This window comes from Tursiops truncatus, chromosome 20 (assembly GCF_011762595.2).
Source record: "Tursiops truncatus isolate mTurTru1 chromosome 20, mTurTru1.mat.Y, whole genome shotgun sequence".
In the NCBI taxonomy this organism is placed as follows: Eukaryota; Metazoa; Chordata; class Mammalia; order Artiodactyla; family Delphinidae; genus Tursiops; species Tursiops truncatus.
The window spans coordinates 15,906,901-15,924,736 of record NC_047053.1 but is presented as its reverse complement, the minus strand read 5'-3'; the positions used below and the strand labels follow the sequence as shown (position 1 = coordinate 15,924,736).

The window sequence follows — 17,836 nt, the reverse complement described above, 5'->3', positions numbered from 1 at the left end:
CAACCCAGGCTCCCCCTGGTGGAGGATTAAGGACACCACTAATAAGGGTTGGAACTGAAATTTAATATTAATTCAAGAAAACAACCTCTGTAACAATCACTACAGTAGTGGAGGAGCAGGAATCCTAAGAATCAGGGCAAAAATGCAGCACATTTTATCTCTGGCTCTTGGAGATCTGTGAGAAGCTCAGAAAGCAGACTGGCTTCATCACTGTCCATACCTAACGCTCCTTGGCTGAGTTTCTGCAGTTGTGATCTGGAGGCTTGACAGACCTGTGCTGGCAAGCCCATTGCTCCAGAAAACCTGACAGGCTTGCCTCACTTCTCCCCCAGGCCCACGGAGGCCAGAAATGCCAATAGTTGGCCAGCACAAAGAGCCGAGCCACTTTTTTGATCCTGACGCTGGCCTCCCGCTCTGCACTTGGCAGAGGGTAAAGGGAACAAGAGTCCAGTCCAGCCCCCACCTCACTGGCTGAGTGACCTGGGAGACATCGGCCAACCCCCAGACTCAGGAAAGAGACAGATACTCTAGCTGAAGGGGCAGCTTCCTGGAAGGGCAGTAAGGACAGCAACCAAGGGCCCCTGCTGGGTCAAAAAGGGAGCCTGAGACCCGGGGGGCAGAAATGGCAAGGGGGGCCAAGCGTGCACTGGTTTATTGACCAAACCTCACATTCTAAACAACTTGTGTGACAGGCTAGGAAACTCCTCCAGACCTATGGCAGCTGAACACAGAGTTCCTGATGGAAAGATTTACTGGAACACAGCATAGGCAGGGCTTACGGGGAAGGCCACCCTTGGAGGAGTCCTACGTGGGTCTTCTGGAGAAAACAGTTATACTCCACCCGCCAAAATAAGAACCCCACAATCAAAAGGTGCAAACAATTAAGAGACCCACTGTGGCCCATGACAGAGTTCTGCAGCAATTGTGGGATGTGAGCTGTTCTTTGGGGTCCGAGCCTGGGTGCTTAGGGCCTCAGCTGGCCTACCAGTGAAGGCCTGAAGGTGGTGTCTTCTCATCTTTATTGCTTTCAAGGGAGAAGGGAGGGATCCGGACATCGAAGTGGGAACCATCAGGCCTCTCGAAGCGGAATGTGCCCCTGTGAGAGAAACTGGTTTAGAGGGAGTGAGGGTTGAAGCCTGTAGAGCCCTATGTCCTCAGCGCCAGAACTGAGGCAGGATAAGACAGGCCTGGGCTCTCTTCTGCCTGGCTCATGCCAGGACAACATTGATCAGAGACCCAAGAGCCTATCCTGGCCCTACGTGAGAAGAAGAAATGAAGCTCTCCTGAATCTGGCCCTTAGATACACCCTGCATAAGCTACCCAACTATACTTTCAGGTTAAGGAGTGAAACACCAGGGAAAAAAACCCAACTACGTGGGCAACTCAGTGCAGCATCAAAGTCACCAGACCTCTTTGACCTAAGTCCTCGTTCTACAAAATCACAGGGAACTGGAAAACAGTCATAAATCAGACAAGACCCACACAGCAATGAACAGCAGATAAGCCTCCACCTCAGGACTTCACTTGGTCCAGAGTTAACTGCAAGCTACAAGCTCTCACTTTTTCTGACCCGCAGTGTCCGTGGACTTGAGCTGCCCCTGCCCCAGCATATGCTTACTCACCACATGTGCCCACTGGAAGCTTGCAGGGAGACGTGGCTGCTGTACTGGAATGCGGGCTGCTCCTTGGATAACACTGGTTCCTGTGAGGGTTCAGGCAAATAGGTCAGGCCAGACAAGCTTCCTGTACCCCGGGGCCACATGCTGACTGCCAGTCCGGGCTGGATGCCCCCTCATGCCTCCCACCATAACGGCCGACCAGCACCTTCCACAGCACAGCCATTGCCCTGGGCCTTTTATTCTGACCCTGGGAAAGATAATCTCAGGCTGAATGGCTGAGGTTACAGGCAAAGATGCTAAGCCCAGGATCTACTCTGTAAATACCCTGTCCAGCACCCATTCACCAAGCACCTAAGTGCCAGGAGCCACACTGTGCTCAGCAAACTTCTGCTAACTTAAGTCTGCTGGTAATCATAAGGTAACAGGTGTGATCCTAAGAAACGGAGATTTGGGTTAACTTGCCCAAAGTTATGCAGTAAATAAACAACACAGTGGGCATTTGAAAACAGACTAACCCCACAGCCCTGTTCTTTCCACCCCATGCTGCTTCCCCAGCTCCCTGCTAACATGGATGAATGCCTGTTGAATGTGGTCCTCTCATGACTTTATTTCTCTGGAGACTGGGTAGGGTAACGCAGGAATTGCAAAATCAGATCTCTTCAAGGACCAGCAGAGGATGAACACGTGTAAAGAGGCAGAGGAAGGACGACCAGGAGCGGTGGCGGGTCCATGCCCCACCCAAGGGCATCCCAGTAGATTTTTTAATAGGCTGGCAACCACAAGCTTTGATGGCAGACTCACTTGGATTCAAACCCAGGCCCTGCCTCTACTAGCTACAGGACCATGGGCTAGTTAAACAACAGTCTCAGTCTCAGTCTCTTCATCTGTGAAATGCGTTATAAGAAAACCGATCTCACGGGTGAGGTTTCCCACCCCAAACAGCCCTAAGCTTTCACACACTAAGCCTCTGTCCCTAACCACAGAGGAGGAGGAAACCATGCACTAAGCTCCTAGGCCTGCTGGGCAGGACTAGAAACTGAGCATTATTGGCCCAAAGATGCTCACCCTGCCCACCACCCCTCGGCCCCGCACTGTCTCCAAGGTGCCGGATAGACTGAATATCCTCCAGTGTCGCTCCCGGAGCTGTACTACGTCATTGTCGAGGTTCTCCAAGCGGATGCAGTAACGCCACTGCAGGGGTAGGGGAGAGAGTTCACATCTGAGAAGGAATAGACCCTGGGCCAGCTCCCTTGGAATTCTAGGAGAGCACAGGGCAACAAAGACCAACACCGGCACTGCACCGTCTCACCTCCCACCCCCAGAGGTAAACCTGCCCACCTCCCAACCTGTGCCCACAGGTACACCTCCTGAGCTCCCCTCCTCCCGAGGGAGACACTCACCCAGTAGACGTGGGAATTCTGGGCTTCCTGGGGGAAAAAACACAAAGAATTTCAGGCCCAGAGGGCAGGAACAAGTCTATTCCAATCAACATCTCTCCAAGGGAGTGGATGTATTCCAGGTACTTGCAAAGACAGAACAAAGCCACAGGTATCTGTGGGTTGATGATGTCTCAACTATGGCCAACAAGCCCAGAGGGAGGCAGCCTCCCTTGGGTCCATCCCTGGCGCCCTTCCTCTTCATTCCTATCAAGATCACGAACAGAGCTGGATGCCAACAAAAACCAGCCCTGGGGCTCTTCCCTTTCTCACCACCCTCCCTGTCTTCCCCCACATTACTGCTGGTCCAGGCTGCTGTCCTCATCCTCGGCCTTTCCATATCCCAACCTTATTTCAATACTTGGAATGCTGTATGTTGGCCTCCCGCCACTACCATGAGCTCCTGAAAGGCAGGGCACAGGGTTTCATTTATATTTGTATCCCCAGGACCTAGCTTACGGCCAAGCAAGAAATAGCTCAATAAATGCATAAAAAGTGGGAAGATAAGCCTACACTGATTTAAACAAGTATGTGTATATTCTTCATAGACATGGCTCCCTTTGAGCCGGAAGAGAAGGAAGAGTCAGCCAGGAGGCCTCCTTCCTGGGATCTGAGAGTTTCCTTGCTCTAGGTCTTGGTGTCAGCTGTTGCCAAGAGGCTGCTCAATCCCAATCAATACATGCAGCACTTGAAAGCAGAACCACAGGCACGTGGTTTAAATTTGGAACCCACACCCCCAGTCACTGGGGACGCCACACAGAACCTGGGGGCCTAGCCCTGAGGGGAGGTCCCAGGCTGGGCACATACCCTCATGCCCATGTAGAAGGGGATGACGGTGACACGGATGTTCTCGGTTGTTTCCCGGTGGACATCGGAGAGCTCCAGCCAGGGGTGATTCTTCTCTTGCCAGGCCCGTAGCGTCTCCCGAGCCACAAAAGGGGGTGCTGGGGCAAGAGATCGACTGGTTAGTCCAGGCCAGCGTCCAGGGCGTTACACCCTGCCCAACTGCTCCTCCTAGAAAACCCTTCCCAGTGGTGGCCCAGGTAAACAAGACACCCAAACGTGAGCAAGAGCACAGGCTGGAAGAACACACAAAACTGCCTACCAAGAATAAGCCCTGAGGAGGTATGTGACGTCAGAGGAAGAGAAATGGACTGGGAGTTAGGAGCCCTGGTTTTCAGACCTCACTCTGCCACTACCTAGCAACCTTGAGTCCCTTCTCATCATCCCTGAGTCTGTTTCCATATCTGTAAGGAGGAGATAATAGCCATCTACCTGACAGGTCTAATGGGAGATTAAATAAGATTGTAGAAATAGAGCTTTGAAATTGCTGCTGGGATATTCTCTTTGAAGAAAGGGCCCTCCCACTCCACCTTCCCTCTATGACAGAAGTTACCTTTTGTCTGGTCATATAGAAGAAATCTTTCAAAGAGCTCGTGCTGGATGGGAACCTGATCAGTGGAGGTGTAGGGGAGGATGTCTTCATGGCTGACATAATCCAGGCCTGGCAGAGAGACAGAGACAAAGAGACAGTGAAACTCACATAGGAGGCGGGGAGGAATGGGGCTGAAAAGAAACACAATTCCTGGCCTTATGGCAGGGTGGGACGACCCTGGCACCACTGCTCTCAGCGTCTATACTCCCTCCCAGCAGATTAAAGGACAGCAGAAAGGCCTCAGAATCCTCTCCCTGAGACACACCAGACCCCCCTCATTGACAGGCACCACTCAGATGCTCCTTACTCACCTGGGATGGCATAGAGGGCCCGGCTGTCATCATGGTTAGCCAAGAAAGTCACAGCTTCTGTCTGAGATCTCTGAGACTAAGGCAAGAAGCGAGTCAGGGATCTTCTCGGTCACTATCCAGTCCTGAGGACTTAGGGCCCAGTGCTGATCTGGGCCTGTTTGACCCCTCTCCTTCTTAGTCCCCATCACGGTTCGGGGCTTTCCCATGGAAAGGAACCCCAGGCGCAACCATCTTGCTTACTTACTATATGTGGACAGTCTCGGGCATCAATCAGCACCTGATAGTAAGTGTGAGTTTTGCCTTTCACCTCCTTCGAGCCGTGGCCGGCAGGGTTCTCTGCTCTATGGGGCAGGAGAAGCCCAAGATCAACCCCAGAGAAACGGAAGCAGTGCCTGCCCCAGCTCCCTACCACCCCCTCACCTCAACAGACCAGTGCCCAAGCTGAAGGAGCTTAGCACCAGCTGGGTAGCTGTGCAGCACACCCTGGCCCAGCATTCCTCAGTCAGGGGCAAGCAACAGAGTGTGGTGTAGAGTCATTATTTGTCTCACTCTCTGGATGCCTCTTAGAAAAAAAAGGGCCAAGCTGAGAAAATCAAACTGCTGCCTTAGTCCCTGGAGCCCAGCGCACCCCACTCTTCTCACATCCCAGGGGCTGTCTGTGATCATTTAATGGAGCTGGGCCTTTTCTTTTTTAATGTACTCTAGTGATGATAAGAGATTAAGGGAAAGATTCTAACTGAACATCAAGAAATCAAGAAGCCTAGTCCCCCAGATGCCCTCTGGGGTACTTATAATGCAAATTGAGAATGCCTTGGGAGAGCATCTTGGGGAGACCTAAAGGGACCTCCTAGCTTAAGACTTTTGTCTCCATGGGTATTAGTGCCAAGGGAGTGTTCTGGGACCGCTCCTAAGGCCCAGAAGGATGCTGCCTTCAGTGCTGGGACCCCAATTATGTATGTCTGCCATGAGTCAGGCCTCCTCCTGAGGATACTGTGAGGCACAATGATAGGGAAACTTACTTTTCTGGAGCTACAGAAGCCACATCCCGGTCATACAGTCTGGCCTGCCAGGGAAACAGGACAACACCTCGGTAGCCAAAAACACTGTGAAGGAAAAGCTGGGAGAAAAGAGAGGCCTCAGTCAGTGTGCAGTCCAGCAGGTCCATCCAGGTGGGGCCCCGACCCCTAAGTGGCACAAGTGGTGGCAACTCCAGCACAAGGTCTTGCTACTCTTTCCCTTGAACTCTGTGATCCACCCAGACCAACTCTGGAACATGCTTACTGCCTCTTTACCTGCCTGACTTCTACTCATCCTTTTTTTTTTAAAATTTATTTATTTTTGGCTGCATTGGGTCTTTGTGCTCGGGCTTTGGGAGCTACTCTTCATTGCGGTGCGTGGGCTTCTCATTGCGGTGGCTTCTCTTGTTGCGGAGCACAGGCTCTACAGCACAGGCTCAGTAGTTGTGGCACACAGGCTCAGTAGTTGTGGCTCACGGGCTCTAGAGCGCAGGATCAGTAGTTGTGGCACATGGGCTTAGTTGCTCTGCGGCATGTGGGATCTTCCCGAACGAGGGCTCAAACCCGTGTCCCCTGCATTGGCAGGCAGATTCTTAACCACTGCACCACCAGGGAAGCCCCTACTCATCCTTTAGGCCATAGCTGAGGTCTCTAGGAAGCCTTCCCTCACCTCCTCTCCAGTTAGCACACTGTACAGCCATTGACCATTTGCATATTGTAATTCCTTTCTAGACTGTCAACTCCATGAAGGCATTGCTTTCTGATTTAACACCAATGCATAAAGCTTAGTCCATTGTAGGCATATGGGAAAAAAAAGTTGAATAAACAAAAAGTCCTCCTTACCTACAAGGGGCCTAAATCTATCTCAGTGGATCTGGCACAAAGCTGACACAGAAAAAGAGCCTCACACCCAGAGCTTACTTCACTGCAATCAGTTCAACTATGACAAAGCATCAGAAAGCAGGTTTGCTTTTCTGAAAGCTCCCTCCACTGGCTTCCTACCAGCCACTATGTTAGACGACTCTTCAGCAACAGGACTCTCTCCTCAATACAGTCCAAACCATCTCTGTCCACACTAACTTGGAAACAGAACCCAATGACACATGAAATGTACTCAAATCCAGGTAAACAGAAAACCCGTCTTAAAAAAAAAAAAAAAAACTTGATTCTGGTCTGGCACCAAACACCAAGGCAGAAAACCATAACTTTCAGGCCTGTGACCAACTCTGACCCTTTCAGAAGCAGAGTACACAGTGAAAATGAAAGATGACGCAGCCCAGCACTCACCTGCCCAGTCTCATATTTTCCGTTCTGTTTTGGCACCTCAAACACACCAACTGTCTCCAAAACTTTGCCCTCTGGTCGGTTTCTGATTAGGAAGGAAAAGAACAAGCAACTGAACAGCTAAGAAGTGAAGGGTACTAATCCATCAGTAAAAGCTACTAGGATACTGAGGGGCCAGGGCAATGACAGCAGAGAAGGGTAGCAGCAGTGGGGCCAGCTGAAGCAGGTAAGGGTCCTGCTAAGCCACCACTCCACAGAGATTCTGCCTTTCCTCCTTTGAGGTCCAGCCACAGATGCCTCCATAAGATCTGACTGCTCCCAGATCACTTTCTTCTCTCTTGACTCTCAGCATTCCTCATATCATGCCCTCAGACCCTGCTTAATTGTATCCCTTGCCTCCATTCCTTCCCTGACCCACCCTCCTGAACTCCCACAGCATTTTAACTGCCCTTTCCACCTTGCATTTCAGTTATTTGTGTCCCTGTCTTATCTCCATTAGAGACTGCAAGTTCTTTGGGAGCAACGCCTGTGTCTGATTAGCCCGTGCTCCCTCAAAATCTAGTGTATAAACGGTGCTCAAAAAATACTTATTTTGTGTTATAATTCCATGTCCATCTCCCCCTCTAAACTGCAGTCCTCACCCCTGCACTACACCTAGTATTATTCTCTCAATCTAGTTTTTGTTCAGATTTAATCAGTTTTTACAGGAGCCTTAAATTGGAAATAGCTATCATCTCTCTCCAGTGTCCGTGTCTAATCTCACCCACTAAAAGGTCAGCTCTTACAGTGGTCTCTCCGGACAGGGCTGCTCTTTCTAGGGGTCCTTCAAAGCACTGTTTTCTTACTATTTTGGAGATGTGAACTTTATGTTTCCTGCCACTTGATTCACCTGCCCCAATTTGATCTGCCTGGCCCATCCCTAGAGACACTGCTCACACCATCCCCATGGCCTCAAACCCCATTCCCCAAGTCACATAAAGAGAAAGTGTGTCCCCAAGGTCACATTGAAACCTGGGACCCACGCAGGGCGCAGATTCGGATCCTGTTTCCCACTTCTAGCATCTTTCTGTGGGAGGCCTTGGCCCAGTCACGGGCTGGGGGAAAGCCCTAGGACTTAATTAAAGGGCTGCCCACTAACAGCGGCGCTCGGATTCCCACATTCTGGGAAGTAAGATTCGCTCCGGGAGGGTTACTAGTTCCCCCTCAGAGCCAGCCCTGCACAACCCAGGGCTCTGGGCCGCGCTCCCTTGTCCGCTCCTGGCACGCGTCGCGGGCAGCGCAGTCGGCTCCCGGCCAGAACCCTCTCCCGGGTCGAACTCCAATCACCCCCAGCCGGCCGGGTTCCCTGGCCTCCCCTCTGGCCCGGGACACGCTCCCTGGGCTCCGGGCTCGGCCCCCGTGCTTCGTCCCTCACCGGGACGAGAGGTGCCTCCGCGTCGTCGTGGTCGCCACTGGTGGGAAGGTCCCAGCTCCACCCGCCGCAGAGAGCGGCCTCGGCCCTCGGGCCCCGGTCAGCGACCGGGACCACCAGCGACTGCCCACGGTCAGGGCCCGCCGGGCCACACAGCCCGCCATGTCCCGCCCGAGTACCCGCTGCGCTGCTGACACAGGGTTCGACCCGCCGCCGGGCGGCGTTCCGCCCCCGCCCCACACTGCCCCGCGCCGCTTCCACGCCCCCTTGGCCCTCTGCCCCGCCCCGCGAGCTTCGCGCTCCTTCCGGCACAGGCGGCCGGAAGTCCCAGCCCGGGGTCACCTGACCTTAAAGTCGGCTAGTCATGGCGTCTTCCTTGCTAGTCGGCGAGCGACTTGTACGCGCTTTGAGCCCCGGTGGAGAGCTGGAGCCAGAGCAGCTGCCCGGGAAGCTGCGGGAAGAACTTGAGGCCGTGCTAGGGAAGAAGCACAAGGGCGGCGATCGTCCGGCTGGCCCCGCTCGCCTGGTTTCTTTCCGCCTGATCCGGGACCTGCATCAGTACCTGAGAGAAAGGGGTGAGCCCCAGTCTCCAGTCCAGAGTCGCCTCCGTTTTTCCAGAGTTTAGTCTCTCCTGAGGTCTTTTTTCCTACCTCTATCATTTTTATGAGGGATGTATCTGTTGCGGATCCAAACTCGCGGCTTGCGTTACTCCCAGCAAAGCCAATCTACTGAGGCACGGTTGTGGTGAAGGAAAGTACAGTGTTCAATGCAGGGTGCCAAGCAAGGGAGTGGGAGACAAGCTTCAGATCCATTTCAGCTTGGTCTTTGAGTTAAGGGGTTTTCGTTTAAGGGAGAAGAACAAAGAGACTGGGAATAATCACTGTCATGTGACATTTCCTAATTGTCGTTTTGCGAGTCAGGATGTCTCTGATTAAGGATTCTCAGGCCAGGTGGTCCATGGCTCCGGCGTCTGTTAGCTTACCTTGCCCTGGAGAAACAACCTGAGTTTGCAGGTTTATGATGATATCTATAACAGCACTTTTAGTACATTAAAGATGTCATCAGCAATAGCAGTTTTAGTCATCTGACTCTGGTTCATTAGTATTGTTAGCAAAGGATTGAGGTTAGAGGGGACAAGAAAGGGAATAAAGTTTTGGATAGAGAGATTAATTATAAACTCATTAAGGGAACTCAGTTTTAGGGGGACTGGGTTTCAAATCCATCACTCTCCTTCACCCATGGAATGATCATCTGGCCAGCCCAAGAGTCACCTCATAAACCCTGGGGAGCCCACTCCCTTCATAATTTCCATGGGAATTCTTCGTGGATGACAAAATTTACTTGTGCAGTTTCTGTTCTCTTGAGTCTCCTCTTAACTTCCAGGCCCACTTAGGCCCACCTGACCCTTGAGGAAGTCCAAGTTCTAACCCAATACCACTGCACAGGTTCAGTTTCTTTCTTTTAAGCCACACTAAAAAACAACTTAGCATAGTGAGCTTGCCCTGTTTGGGAATCTGGATTTCTTAGCAAAAGTGCCAAATCTGATGGGTTTTTTTGTTTGTTTGTTTTGTTTTGGCTGTGCCGCTCAGCCTGTGGGATCTTAGCTCCCCAACCAGAGATTGAACCCGGGCCCTCAGCAGTGAAAGTGCGGAGTCCTAACCACTGGACCACCAGGGAATTCCCTAATGGGATTTTTTTGTTTTTGTTTTTAGATATAGGATGATGGAAAAGTGTGTTGAAAGATCTGAACGGGGAGTAGCATCTAAGTTCTAGACCTAACTCTGCTATTAACTCTTCTTGGAGAAGTCATTTTTCTTCCTTGGGCCTCAGTTCCCTGAACATGTAAAGGAGGGCAGTAGGACTAACTGACATGTGAGGTCTTTTGCCGGAATTAACAGCCTACCCAGAAGTGTGAAGGGTAATTCTTCAATTATTGGAACTAAAAAGGACCATAGAGATCATCTAGTACAGTGTCCTGTGAGTATTTGCCACCACTACGCCTTAAACCTATTTAGGGCAAGTTCTGTTGTGGCCACAGAAATTACCTAACTTAAAGGCAAATATAAATGGCTTACATGTTATTGGCTGTGACATTGGTAGGGTAATTGAGAGCCAACAATTAAAGTCAGTATGTAGCACTAGGAGATACTTACATGGGATTGTCCTAGTTTCTTCCCAGTTGAAAATGATCCTGGAGATGAATTGGTATAGGCATGGCCATGTTTTATTTTGGTAGAAAGAACTGAAGAGCTAGACCCTTCTCTGATGTTAATCCTTCAACCTCAGCTCTATGCATCATTATGTTTGTGGAAATCTTTTTTTCCTAGGTTCCACACTATACCTTCATGAGCTCCTAGAAGGCAGTGAAATCTATCTCCCAGAGGTTGTGAAGCCTCCTCGGGTATGTAAGGGATATATTTGTGAGAGTGGGTGTTGGTTGAGTTGGGTTTACTCATGATACATCCAAATTTATGAATCAACATTTGGGCTCAAAAATTTGTCTTTTAAATCCTTGAATGCTGGGGTTGGGGAACCAGATATTGTCCTCCTAGTCTGACAGCTTGGAGAACTGAAATTTAAAAAAAAAAAAAAATAGTTTCCAAAGCACTGGAGGCAGAACTGGTACGTGGGTCTTCTTAGTACTTTGTCACCTGAAACTAGTGATTGTGACATGCTTTCTAGCAAGCTGGGAGTATCATTCTTCTCATTTGATTTTTCTGCCTCAGAACCCAGAGCTAGTTGCCCGTCTGGAGAAGATTAAGATACATCTGGCCAATGAGGAATATAAGCGGATCACCCGCAATGTCACCTGTCAGGTAAGGGCCCGCTCTTCAATACACGGACTGTGTAGCCCCTGAAAGCAGGGCCCTGCTCTGGGAAGAGGTACAAATGAAAGAAGCAACATGGAAACTTGGCTTGTATACTATTAAGGGACCGTAGAAGCTCTGTGCTGCGTACAAGCCAAATACAATTCCCAACTCATTTACTGAGTCTCTGGGCTCAGATGGTGACTGAGTCTTAAAGGTTATAGAGGGTGGGGATGAGCCTGGAGCCATTCTTCTGACGTGGCTCCGTCCTATTCTCTGTATGCTCCTGCCCCGGAGCAGGAGAGGGGTACATGGGTACTGGGAACCTATGTCTCTTCTCTGAAATGCTTGACCTGTGGTCCAGAGAAGAATCCAACTGGTCCCAGACAAAATCCATGGAGAAAGCAGAACTAATGTGTTGGGTAATAAAGAGGGCTGAGCCCAGACTGACAAATGAATACTTGCTGGGCTGCCTCTGAGCTGCTTCCATTCTGAAATCCTTTGCTTTTTCTTTTTCCCAGGATTCAAGGCATGGTGGAACCCTCAGTGACCTGGGAAAGCAAGGTGAGGTACTAGGAAATCAGGTTGCTAAAGCCTGTCCTGGGACTGGTCAGTCATGGCCCTGCTTCCCACTCCAGTGCTCTGGGTTTAAGCCTGAGCTATTCAGGCTTGCTGTTGGAGGGAAACCCAGCTGAGGGGGGAGGCAGCCATGAGATAAAAGGGCCTCTTGGAGGATGCTGACCTAACGGTTTCTTCCTTGGGCTCCTCCCCAAAGTGAGGTCAGTGAAGGCTCTGGTCATCACCATCTTTAACTTCATTGTCACGGTGGCAGCTGCCTTCGTCTGCACTTACCTTGGAAGCCAGTATATCTTCACAGAAATGACCTCGGTGAGTAGGTACTGGTCAGGGCAGGGTGCCCCAGGTGGGAGTGTTAGTGGGAAAGGGAGGACATATGTGAAAATGCCTTGAACAGGTTAGGTATTTATGTGATAAACAAGGGGGACATTAGATCCAGCCAACAGTCATAGAGGTAGGTAATAACCTCAAGAGAATCCAGATTCTCTTTTCTTTCCTTCCCCCCAACTTATGGGCTGGGTTGAAGTCCTCTCCATCCTTATTAGTTGCTAGAGGCTGCAGAGCTGGAAGCTGGCCTGCATCCCCTAAGCCTGGTTCTCTCACTTCCCAGCAGGTACTGGCAGCATTGATCGTGGCCTCTGTGGTGGGTCTGGCTGAGCTCTACATCATGGTGAGGGTGATGGAAGGTGAGCTGGGAGAGCTGTAACCGTGCTTCATCATCAAAGTCTGGAGACACCAGGCTCCCAGCTGCCAATCACTGATTCTCAGTCAACCCATCAGGCTCTCTGTACTCAGCTCCGGTTAGTCAGAGGGCCGAGCCAAGACCACCTGCTGTTCCTGCAGGGAGCCCCATCCTCTGTCAATTTACAGAGTGGGCAGTAGAGGAGACTCAGACAACGACTGGAAAGAACTGGTCTATCTGTACATTCTCCTGAACCCGGTGCCCATCTGCCTTCTACAGTCCATTCTGGGCATTGCTGGGGCTGGGTTTTTTTCTTCCATTGGAAGTAAAGAGAATCCAGGCCTTTCCAGAAGTAGACCATACTGCCTTGAACTTGCCCAGGTGCAGAAACCAGTGGTCATCCTTGCTCCACACATCTTGATGCAGACCTGTAATTTAGATCAGAAGACTCCAAGAAAGCAGAAGGGATTCCCTTTCTTCAGTTTGTGCTGGAAGAGGAACCAATTAGAGGACATCAAATAAGAGAAAGCCGGGTGGTACAGGACGGTGGACTCAGAAGCAAGGCAGCTACGTTTTTGGAATCTTAGTTTCTGTTTTCATCTTCTTCCTTCTGCTTGCCTTGCTCAGATTTTCTATATGCTTCTGCCCGTCTCCACCACTCACCAGCCCTCCTTAAACCTCCCACCTTCCTATCACCCTTTGCTCTGCTTCCAAAAATGAAAACAGTTCAGATGGCAAAACAGTATGTTTGCTTTTAATTGCAAAACCCCTTGTGCTTGTTTGTATTTGTGGGGAGAGTATGCCTACTGTGAATTGTCTCAACTAATAAAGGGAGATATTATTGGTAGACAGGGGACTATTTTCAGATTTAACTACATGTATAATTATATAAATATGAGTATACACTTTATAATATATATGATATGTGTACATATTGTTATACATTAGCCTAATGTAGGTTATTTTATGTGGATTCTTAAACGTTTGGATAGGTGCAAAACAATAGTATGTAAAAGTTCACAGTTGACTAATTGTTTTACATGATTGCTTTTTGTCTTCACAACAATCCTGGAGGTTGGAAAAGGAAGTGGTTTTAGGCCCCTTTTCCAGAAGGCAAAACTGAGGCTGAGAGAGGTCAAATGATCTACTTCGGTTCTTCCTCTGTTAAATGGAGCCAAAGACTCCTAGGTTGTCCTGAAGTCTCTATGTAATGTTAAACTTCTAAGAACTTAGATTAGTGGTGTATTGATAGAATCTGTATAAGACGTTTAGAAATTATAGCAGCATTATTATTTATCCAATAAATATTTATTGTATCCAGTGTATTCTTATTTCAAATCTCACAACAACACAAAAGCCCGAAGATTTCCATAGTTGTGAGAATTGGTCAGGGTCTGCTCCTAATGGTGGATTCTGTCTTTCCGTTTGTTCAGTGTATGAGCTCCCATGGTCTTCTTTTTTCCCAGGACACTATTCTGTTCTTAGAAATTATACACTCATTGGCTCAGTAGATGTTTCCTCTACAATATTGCCAATTTCTTGAATTATAGCAAGTCAGCCTCTCAGGGCAATATTCTGCATGAGAGAGAGGGAGGGCTTAGGCCCTTCTGTTATGCCTCGGATAACTTTATTGAGAAATCTTAGGATTTCTGTTGTTGATTGGAAGAAATGTCAACTGTGAGAAAAAATGCAGGTGGCGTTGTACAGTGTTTCTAGCAACCCAGACTGTTTAAGATTGAGTTAAAAAGCTACACTGTCACTCATTGCGCCTGATAAGCAAAGCCAAGCCAGACTTTTAGAATTCTTGTAGACATCATCCCTTCTCAAGTGACTGGGTCTTGCAAATGGAAAGAACTTTAACCTTCAGACCAATATCTATGCTATGTGCTTAAAAAATCTATTTGAATTATTTGCTTTGGTCTGTATTCCATTCTCCACCTTTGACAATGAATATCTCTGGGGTATTGGGGCCGAGAACAGTAAGAAAAATGAGGGAAAAAATACACAGATTTTATTCTGAAACATATAAATCAGAACAGAGAACCAGGGACTTCCCTGATGGCGCAGTGGTTAGGAATCTGCCTGCCCTGCCAATGCAGGGGACACGGGTTCAAGCCCTGGTCTGGGAAGATCCCGCATGCCACAGAGCAACTAAGCCTGTGTACCACAACTATTGAGCCCACGTGCTGCAACTACAGAAGCCCATGTGCTTAGAGCCCGTGCTGCGCAACAAGAGAAGCCACCGCAATGAGAAGCCTGCGCATCACAATGAAGAGTAGCCCCCACTCGCCGCAACTAGAGAAAGCTGGCACGTAGCAACAAAGACCCGACACAGCCAAAAATATAAATAAACAACAGAGAACCACAGAATTTTTAAATGCCACAAAAACTTAGATTAATTTTCCCAACCAAGCAATTCACAAAGACACTAATATTCAGGAGGATCACCTGGTCTGTCCAAGGCCACAGAGCTTATTAGAGCCAAGACTAGAACCCCTGGCTCTTGGCTGTCATGTCACCATTCTCCACACTTAACACTATTCAGTCTCTTCCTAAAGTTAGAAAATTGGTCAAATGAAAGTACCTATGAAGTACTAACATGGAGTGGGAACTCATTCTCACCATGTGCTTAATAATTGTTAGCTCTTTTTTTCTCTTCCTGACCTTCAGGAGTCTGAGGTTGAAGTATTCATTGTGTCTGATGCAGTTCCTAATTTTCTATATTCTCTCTCCTTTCTTTTACTTCATACTTAGGGTGCTCGAGGGAAGAGTGGAGAATACTGCCTATACTTTTGTGGGGTCACCATTAAGCTTTGGTACTAGGGAGCCTGACAACTCATGTGCCATGAGACAGACTTGGGGATTAAACTGATCATCACTTTGTCCTTTGGCTTTAGTCAGTAATATAGAACCATCCTCCATTTCAACTCTTCTTAGAGAAAACATTTCACACACTGACCTAAAGATATCTGGACAGTTATGATCTACATCAGGGATCAGCAAAAAGAGGTATTTAAAAAATATGTAGGGGGCTTCCCTGGTGGCGCAGTGGTTGGGAGTCCACCTGCTGATGCAGGGGACACGGGTTCGTGCCCTGGTCCGGGAAGATCCCACATGCCGCGGAGTGGATGGACCCGTGAGCCATGGCCGCTGAGCCTGCGCATCGGGAGCCTGTGCTCCGCAACGGGAGAGGCCACAACAGTGAGAGGCCCGCGTACCGCAAAAAAAAAAAGTAGGGACTTCCCTGCTGGCACAGTGGTTGGGAGTCTGCCTGCCAGTGCGGGGGACACGGGTTTGGGGCCTGGGCCCGGGGGGTCCCACGTGCGGCGGAGCGGCTACGCCCAGGCGCCACAACTACTGAGTCCGCGTGCCTGGAGCCCGTGCTCGGCAACAGGACACCGCAGTGAGAGACCCGCGCACCGCGGCGAGGAGTGACCCCCGCTTGCCACAGCTAGAGAGGGCCCGCGCATAGCAACGAAGACCCAAGGCAGCCAAAAATAAATAAAAAAATAAATCAATTTATAAAAAAATAAAAATAAGTATCTAAAAAAGGCATACCAACAGCCCTTTTAGAAAGCAATTTATCTCAGCCATAAAAAAGAATGAAATAATGCCATTTGCAGCAACATGGATGGACCTAGAGATTATCATACTGAGTGAAAGTAAGTTAAAGATATCATATAATATCACTTATATGTGGAATCTAAATAATGATACAAATGAATTTATTTACAAAACAGAAACAGATTCCCAGACTTAGAAAACAAACTTACGGTTACCAAAGGGGAAAGAGTTGGGGGAGGGATAAATTAGGAGGTTGGGATTAACATATACACACTTCTTTATATAAAATAGATAAATCAACAAGGACTTACTGTGTACCACAGGGAACTATACTCAATATCTTGTAATAACCTATAATGGAAAATAGTCTGAAAAAGAATAGATATATCTATATGTATAACTGAATCACTTTGCTGTACACCTGAAACTAACACAACATTGTAATCAACTATATTCTAGTATAAAATTAAAAAAAATTTTAAAGCACCAAAACCAAATAAATAAAATTCAATAGGACCCCCTAAAAAATAAATAAAAATAAAAGCTACCCACACAAAAAAGTGATTTATCAATATCTGTAAGTGATGTTTGTAATACATGCCAGTGTTCATCTCAGAGTTATGTCTAATAATAAAATTCTATATTGGAGGGAATTCCCTGGCAGTCCAGTGGTTAGGACTCTGCATTTCCATTGCAGGGAGCATGGGTTTGATCCTTGGTTGGGGAACTAAGATCTTGCAAGCCGTGTGGTGCAGCCCAAAAAAAAAAAGGGAAAGATGAAATTTGGTAATTTATCAACTCCAGGGTGAGAAGGGTGAGAGGCATTGAACTGGGCAGACATGAGCCTTCACTTCACAGGCAACATGGAGACATCATGGTTAGGACTTGGTGTTCCGTGGGACTGGATTCAATCCCTGGTTGGGGAACTAATATCTTGCAAGCTGAGCGGCGAGGCCAAAAAAAATAAAATTCTATATTGGATTCAACTTAAAAATCAGCAGTAAGATGATTAAGTAGATTATAGTAATAAATACATTTTAAAATAAAAATTATTATACAAAGATATTATTGTGCAAAATAAGTTGTTATAAAACCCTGAAACATGAGAGAGAAAAAAAAAGCTTACACTGAAGCTTTGTGGAGAGTCATGGCTGTACTTACCTGTGCTAAACTCCGTGGGCCGGGGGGCCCACATATCCTCAAGTTTTCACAGCCACCATGTACCTGGATTCAGGTTGAAAGACTTCCAAATTTTAGATAAAGAGCAGACCTTTTTTTTTTTTTTTTTGCCAAGCAGTTTGTAGGACCTTAGTTCCCCGACCAGGGATCGAACCTGGGCCCACAGCAGTGAAAGGGCCAAGTCCTAACCACTGGACCGCCAGGGAATTCCCGTGGAGCAGGGCTTCTTAAATAGCTTCTGACCCAGGGCATCTTCTCAGGATGCCATTGGAGTCAATTCCCCACACACTCCTCTTTCTTGGGATGGCATCCTTACCTGACCCCAGCCCCCTACTCACAAGCCAATAGGTTTCTGTGGCATTAATATAGAGCTCCTTTATGGGCTGGCTTCTGAGACTAAAGCAGTCAAAGCCTTAGTGCCTGCTGAGGAAATGGCCATGGTGCAGGTGGCGTCCATCTGCAAAGGCAGAATGAGAAATAGGAATCAGGTGACCCGTCCTCTAGTTCTCATCCCAG

The 17,836-nt window shown here is 48.5% G+C and overlaps 2 protein-coding genes across 3 annotated transcripts; one reads left to right on the top strand and one right to left on the bottom strand.

The window, feature by feature from the left end:
* Positions 1 to 42: 42 nt before the first annotated feature.
* POLDIP2 (DNA polymerase delta interacting protein 2) lies at positions 43 to 8,761 on the bottom strand. The gene is made up of 11 exons (XM_004314029.3): positions 8,516 to 8,761; positions 7,105 to 7,186; positions 5,821 to 5,918; positions 5,046 to 5,142; positions 4,802 to 4,877; positions 4,452 to 4,559; positions 3,863 to 3,999; positions 3,020 to 3,046; positions 2,685 to 2,810; positions 1,623 to 1,702; positions 43 to 1,096 (listed from the first exon to the last, which is right to left on the bottom strand). Exons 1-11 carry the CDS (start codon positions 8,674 to 8,676, stop codon positions 982 to 984), a joined length of 1,107 nt encoding a protein of 368 aa, XP_004314077.1. The 5' UTR covers positions 8,677 to 8,761; the 3' UTR covers positions 43 to 981.
* A 78-nt stretch (positions 8,762 to 8,839) lies between these two features.
* On the top strand, positions 8,840 to 13,893 carry VMA12 (vacuolar ATPase assembly factor VMA12). Of its 2 annotated transcripts, none has more exons than XM_019927056.3 (6): positions 8,840 to 9,087; positions 10,840 to 10,913; positions 11,239 to 11,328; positions 11,841 to 11,883; positions 12,095 to 12,207; positions 12,509 to 13,893. In XM_019927056.3, exons 1-6 carry the CDS (start codon positions 8,877 to 8,879, stop codon positions 12,599 to 12,601), a joined length of 624 nt encoding a protein of 207 aa, XP_019782615.1. In that variant the 5' UTR covers positions 8,840 to 8,876; the 3' UTR covers positions 12,602 to 13,893. The 2 variants fall into 2 exon arrangements, with proteins under 2 accessions (XP_019782615.1, XP_004314076.1); XM_004314028.4 differs by having other exon boundaries at positions 12,506 to 13,893.
* Positions 13,894 to 17,836: the final 3,943 nt, after the last annotated feature.